Genomic DNA, 7076 nt, shown 5'->3' with positions numbered 1-7076 from the left:
TAACAAGTCACTGATAATGATCAGCACGATAGTGCTCTTCCGTTCTCTTCCAGAATTTCGGAAGGAATACGAAACATTAAATGTTAGCAGAAAAATGACAAGCTTGATAATGAAAAAAATAAACAAACAAATCAATAACAGTATCAGACTTTCACCAGGTTGGTTCCTGGTTATTTATTGCCGTGCAGATCTTCCTGAAAGTTTATCATCAGGCAACACCCTTTTGTTGTGAAAAAGAAAGTTATGGTAAATAGGCTGTACTTATAAAGCACTTTCCTGGCACTTTAAGCTCTCAAGTGCTTTCATACTACAAGCCTCGTACATCCCTTCATTTACACACTTACTACATTTATATACACACACAGACACTCTGTAGGATGAATTTAGGCAGGACTCAACAACTGAATCATCGACCTGAGTGGTAGACAACTCAGGCTACCTACTGAGCCACAGCCATGTGAGATAAGGCTCTATGTAGTCCTATGAAAAACAAAGTACACCCTATGATTGAGTAGCTTGTAGGCCTACCTTTAGCAGGTAGATTTACAGGTACAGGTAGATCTGGAGATCTATCTGTACCTGTAAATCAGGGATGGGGAAGATCTGCAAGTAATTGTTTTCTGTAAGACTCAGAAAACAAACAGCTCTCTTAAGGTCCTGCTGCACCATTTTTAGGTTGGGTTGAGGTCTAGACCGGACTGATTGCAACTTTTTGTTTCTTTTCTTTCTCGGGGATTCTGTTGTAGATTTGTTGGTGTGCTTGGGATTGTCCTCTTTCACAATCAGATTTCAGACAGATGGTCTCACATTTGAGTCTAAAATACTTTGGCATTCAGATGGTGACTCAGAGAAATTTTGTTTTAATGCACCTTTAATGTAAATCTTCATTTTAGAGAGAATAGGCTTTCTTCTGTCAGCCTTTCTAAACAAGCCAGTCTTTTATTTTTTCTTGTAGTTGTACTGTCATGAATATTAACATGTAATGTGCTAACTGTGGCCTGTTTCTTTGTTTCTTTTCCAAATTCTCTGACCATTTTCTGACCTTGGAGGGAATTTGCTGGGATGTCCACTTCTGGGAAGAATGTCTTGAATGTTTTCCACTTGTGAATAATCTTTCTCACTGAAGAATTATGGAATGACCTTATAACCTTTTCCAGACTTATGTGTAGCAACAATTGCTTCTCTAAGGTCATTACTGATGCTTTTCCTTCTTGGCATTGTGTTAAGATACATCTGAATGTCCCAGATCGACAAATTGCCAACACTTTCTGATCATCAGTTGATTAAGTGCTTTTGATTAGCAGCACCTGGATGCTACATTCATCCATTCGCTTCCGCTTATTCTTTCCAGGGTCACTATCGCTATCCCAGCTGTCATAACGAGAGACGGGGTACACCCTGGACAGGTCACCAGTCTGTCGCAGGGCTAACACACAGAGACAGAAGACAACCATTCACACTCACATTCACTCACAGATTCACACCTATGGGCAATTTAGATTGATCAATTAACCTATCCCCACTACTGCATGTTTTTGGACTGTGGGAGGAAGCCGAGTACCCAGGGAGAACCCACACAAACACGGGGAGAACATGCAAACTCCACACAGAAAGACCCCAGCCTGACGGTGGAATTAAACTCAGAACCTTCTTGCTGTGCAGCAACAGTGCTAACCACCGTGCCACCCACCTGGATGCTACATGCCCTCCTAATTTATATGGAATGAATCACGTGAAAACGTTCTTTTGAAGGCTCTATATGGTTTTAGTAAATGGCCATCAAAACTTTTATATATTAAAACTATCTGAACTGACTGTAACATCATTCATTGTTAATATACCTGTAAAAATCACTTATTGTCATTTGGTCTGGTTTGGTCTCAGGGTGTTTGTGTTGCTTTAGAGTTTTGGTCTTGCCAGTTTCACTGTTCTTCTTATTCTCTTAAGTCTTTCTTTTTTTTTAATGTATTACTCCTAGGTATGATTTTTGATTTCTAATTGATATTCTCTGTTATTGCACTTACCCTCATTGGTCAGTTTATTAAGTACAATTTGTCTTAAGAACTGCCTTAATTCTTTTCTCACATAGATTAAAGACGATGATAGCGTCCCACAGTGACTGCAGATTTGGAGCTTTTCTGGTTTCTAACCTCTTTAATTCCCCCTTGAATCTCGTTTGTGTGAGCTTTCTTGTCTTTGCATTTAGTCTGATTTTCATAATTCCTATTTTATGCTGAGAGGCTGTCATGTTTTGTTTCTGCTGTTTCCACTTCCCCAATCAGGCCCCTGTGTGCAGGTAGTTCTGCCTTGCTCTGTTTTGTCAGATCATCTGTTGTTTGTCATGAGTTTCCCATGTTCTTTGTTAGTTTTTGTTTCTGTGGAGTTTTTTCTCCCCTCACATTTTGTTGCATTATCGACTTTTATTATCAGATTTGTGATAGCACTCACTTCTTGTTTTACATCATGTTTTTGTAGTTGCATTTGGGTTGACTTGAGAACTGAAACGTGGAACGTAAACTTTTCCCCTTTGACTTTCATTATTACGTATATTCCTCTTTATCTAGGAACAACAATGCTGCTTATGTTGAATATTTAGAGGCGAGGTCTGTTTTAATGCACGTACAAAATACACACAAACACACATCACATCACTGCAAGGACACTTTAATGTATCAGAAGCAATAAATATTCACATCTCAATTCTCTATTCTTTCAGTACACATAGTACATACACAGAAAAAAACAAAATTGTTTGCTTAAAATAATATCCATAAGTGTACTGACATATAAACTTTTTTTAGGCTTTAATTTAAGTCATGTTAACTCATTCTCTCACCCTTAGTCTGAAATGATAAGAAAAGAAAAAGAAGTTGATGTTCCCTTTGGCCAACATCTCATATCCCTGTTTTTTATGTACATACTTAGTGGCACTCACATGCACGCACCTGAATACAGAATGGGAGCAGTTCATCCCATAGTTAAGATAAGAAGCCTATGTATATTATAATATGTACATTCAGGTTTATACAGTACAATCTATTCAATAAGTGCAGATATATTCATGCAAATAGAGTCAAAAAGGACACCATAAAGAAAAAAGTAGCCAACACATACTTATAAAATTCTTCATTTAATACTCCTGACTCTCTCCAAAACTTCTTAAAACCTACTTTTGATGATTCAGATCATCCAGAAATTTGGCATATTCTTCCTGTAGCTTACATCACCTGCATTTTTATACTTCCCTTGCTCAAATATTCACGTCTGAATCCGATTATACGCGCAGTTTTTCCTTTGTAATCAGTGGCACTGAAGGTAATCTACATCAGTGCTCAATTTTTACTTCAAAATCTGCAGTAGCAAAAGGAATGACACTAACACGAGGCCCACAGAGAAGAAAAAAAAAGAACAGGAAATACAGTATGCACCTGTAGGCTATTTTACATTCTTGACTCTTGTTATGGTTTCTAACAAGAAGCCCTCAGCAAGATGCCAAGGCATCAGAAAACGGTAGCAGAGATTTCTGAAAGTAGCAGGAGAGGGAGGATTAGAAGAAGGCCATTTCTGACTTAAGACATCACGTGTGCAAAAACCACAAAACTTCATGTAAAAGCGTGCTTGTTTCAAAACAAAAAAACACACAATGAATAAATTTGATGACCGTGATATGGGGCACTGCATATGCACCCTGTATGAAAAATTCACCAATTTTTACGATCATAATTAAGCCTTTTAAAATACTGGGAGAGTCATAAGAAAAGAAAAAAAAAGGAAACGCTAACTGAGATTCATTCTGTAGATTCAAGTTTTTGTCAAGTCACACCATTCAAGAGGTTGTGCCCCTGTTTGCAAACAGAACAGAAAAAAAAGAGGAATGTTGTAAATGTTCAAATCGATTTGAACAAAAACTAAACCTCCTTCTTTATCCTGAACAGTCAATAATACTAATCGTTAAAAGATGAACTGAATAAAACCATGGTACTATGAAAAGAACTCACACTTCACATAACTGAATACCCTCAACTGGATATGGCAAAGTGAGGGAATCTGTATGTGAATATACTCTCTAAAACCATGTACAAACATCTGCTGATATAATTACTCACTGATCAAAACAATTATTGGACAATATTCATCATACTCATGGCAGGTATATTATAATATCTATAAAACAGCAAGAAGCTTCATAAACATTCAAAATATATTATTATTTGTCTCATTGATTCCCATACCCCATGTTGCATTAGAAAGCCCGGTGACATCTGTTGACATGTGAAAGACCAATAAGCAAAAGACTGTCAGAAAACTGTGCACTGGTTTTAGAAGTTTTAGACAAAGCAACATATCTGAGGTCTTCTTTTAGAAAAAAAAAGATGCCTGTCAGCAAAGCGTAACCTGCAAAAATGAACAGAGACATCATGAAGCCAAGTAAATTATTGCAAAGTCAAGGGGCAGTTTTTAATGCCAAACTCCGCTGGAATACATTTGGTGGTTCAGTCCTTATTTACATGCCCACGTAAGCAGGTGGATACCTATGGTCTCCAGTTTCCCAGTGCCGCATTATCACATCTTTGTACTGTACATGTAAATAGTCTCATACAGACTCAACTAGACTCCAAACAATTAAAACTGAGGCAATATAGCTAGATATAGATTTAGTTTCATCTTAAATATATGGCTATAGACTTCTCTGATTGTGTGTGGGAAATGTGTGGAGTGTGTTTTTGTGTAATGTTGCACGTGTGTGTGTTTCTGTGGTGCCGGTTCAGGATCAAGGATGCGTCCACAGGCCGTGCCGTTTAACTCTAATGGTGCTTTCTGTCTCCGTCTACATATGTGGAAAACGGAGGTGAAAGTAACAGAGACGGAGCAAACTTCGTTTCCTCTTCTCAGTAGCGCTGCTGCTGTTACTTTCTGTCCTGGCAGATTTGGTTCTAGGCCTAGCTCTGCCCATCTCCTCCAATCTATCATCTGACCTTTGAACTCTGGAGCCCCACATCCTGCTCACACTACGGTACTTATCCGGTTGATAGGCTTGGATTTGGAGCTGCCCCCTGTACCGGTCGCTCCAGCCCCTGTCACCTGCGGCCCCTGCTGAGGCTGCCCGGGGTGCTGGGGGGGGTGAGGGGAGAGAGGTGTAAGAGGGGTAAGGGGGGACGAAGGGGGGGGTAAAGGGGAGTGTGGTGGGGGAGGGGGGATAGAAGAAAGAGGAGGGTACTGGGGCAGATACGGGCCGGCGGAGGCTGCGTGATGCGCATTGACGGTAGCGGATGGTAGATTGTGGGGCAGAGTGCCGAATATGAAGTGTGTTTGGTGGGTGCTGTGGCTCACTGGGTGTGGTGTGTGCGCGTGTCCTGGGTGGGTTTGGGAGTGTGCGTGGGGGTGGGAGAATGACAAGGTTAGTGGAGGTTTGGTACCAGGGCCGCCGGCCCCTCTGACAGAGTGTGTGGGCTGCACGTGGTAGAGGGCGAACTGTTGGTTCTGGGAATGTTGGGAGAGAGGAGAAAGGGGGGGGGGACATCCCACCACCATGTTGGCGTAACGACCCGGAAGCCCATGCTGGGAGAGCTGGGAGAGATGGGCCAGCTGCGGGTGCTGGGCGTGCGGTGGGCCAAGCGGTGGACGACAGGGTAGAGGGCCTCTCTGTATAGTATGAGGGGGCACTCCTGGCAAAGGAGGAGGGACAGTTTGGACATGGTAGCGATGGTGATGGTAGTAAGGTGGTGGCGGCTGCACGGTGCCCGCGTGACAGTACTGTGCGTGAAGTGCCTGGAGCTTGGAAGCCCCCCCTTCCAATTGGCATAGAGATGAAGGGGAGTGAGGAGGGGGCCCTCCCGTAGTCGGTGGGGGGACAGGTGCGGGGTAGGGTGGCCCCGGTGGAATAAGGGGCCCTGGTGGTTTGGCGCGTTTGCTGCCGAATAGGGAACCCAGGAAGGAACCGCTGTTGTTGTTGCTGCTCCCCCCAGGGCCGCTCCCCGCTCCTGCTCTCTCTGCACTGCTGGAGACTCCCCCAGCTCCTGTCCCAGCAGTGGTATGTTGCTGCCCCGGCCCACCCCCCACCCCCGTCCCGGGGCTCAGGATGGGGCGATGAGGCCGGAAGTCTTCTGTTCCATAGCAACCAGGAAGCACACCTGGCAGTGGATAGCGCTGGTGAGGCTGTGGGCTGCTAATGATGGAGCCCTAGAAGATAAAGTATCATCGAGTTTTAGAATAAACACTAGAGTCTTGCAATACATCCCGGTTCCCGCTTATTATCACACACAGGAAATAACTGTATCTGGAGGTGGAAAACATGCTAGGGTAAGTATATACGCACATAGTCATGCAACAGGTGTCAGTCCAGGACACACACATGCATGTACACGCACACACCATGTACATACAGTACTTGCTCGGGAGGATAAAGAACCAATGGGGGAAAATGCAAATCTAGTGAAGGTTATAGGTCTAATTCTAGTCTTACATAAAGACTTACTTCCATTGTACTGTCCAGAGAACCAACACTGTTCCTGCGACCACGTTTCCCTGTACCCCACCAGGAAGAACCAGGTTAGCAAAGCATGAAAGATTGGAATATTTTTTGCAAAAAAAGGCAAGAGTTGCATAAGCTGTGTCTGACTGTCAGCAAGAAAGAGAAACAGGCGGTAGCAATAGAAACAGAGACCAAAATCATGCAACCCAATTCATCCCAGCTGGTAGTAATGTAATCAAGCTGAACCTGTCTCCGATAAGGCAATGTCTCACCTGTATCCGATAGGTCCCTGAGAGAAGAGCTGAGCGCTGTGCGTTTGAGACCCTCACCAACTGAGCAATTGTCATCAAAACTTGTTCTTCCCAAGGTGCCATTCACAACATCGCTCTTCACACCTACGCCTCCTCCAACCACACCTCCAGTTAGCAAGCTGGGCCGCATCACACCTTTCTGTTTCTCCAGTTCCGCTGCACATTTACACACAGGGCACAGGGGGATTTGAAATAAAATTGAGGTTTAGCACAGAGAAGAATGACCAGAAAGGATGTGAAGAAAACGAAACATTTTGACTGACCAAAAAGTAACATTATGGTTTACAGGAAAG

General features: G+C 43.0%; 1 protein-coding gene across 2 annotated transcripts in view; it reads right to left on the bottom strand.

The window, feature by feature from the left end:
- Positions 1–2648: 2648 nt before the first annotated feature.
- The window catches only part of iqsec2b (IQ motif and Sec7 domain ArfGEF 2b), a 30184-nt gene continuing 25756 nt past the window's right edge, over positions 2649–7076 (bottom strand). The window contains exons 12-14 of one of the 2 annotated variants that reach the window (XM_085442889.1): positions 6745–6939; positions 6476–6525; positions 2649–6166 (exon numbers count right to left, since the gene is read on the bottom strand). In XM_085442889.1, coding sequence (XP_085299015.1) covers positions 4829–6166; positions 6476–6525; positions 6745–6939 — 1583 coding nt within the window. In that variant the 3' untranslated portion in view covers positions 2649–4828. Of the gene's footprint in view, positions 6181–6475; positions 6526–6744; positions 6940–7076 lie in introns of both variants that reach the window. The other variant, XM_085442887.1, reaches the window with a different exon arrangement.

Source organism: Copadichromis virginalis, linkage group LG20 (genome assembly GCF_057382275.1).
Source record: "Copadichromis virginalis isolate Kocher_CV1m ecotype Utaka linkage group LG20, C_Virginalis_male_GT1.1, whole genome shotgun sequence".
NCBI classification, from domain to species: domain Eukaryota; kingdom Metazoa; phylum Chordata; class Actinopteri; order Cichliformes; family Cichlidae; genus Copadichromis; species Copadichromis virginalis.
The sequence above is the reverse complement of the archived record's forward strand: the minus strand, read 5'-3'. Positions and strand labels throughout refer to the sequence as shown.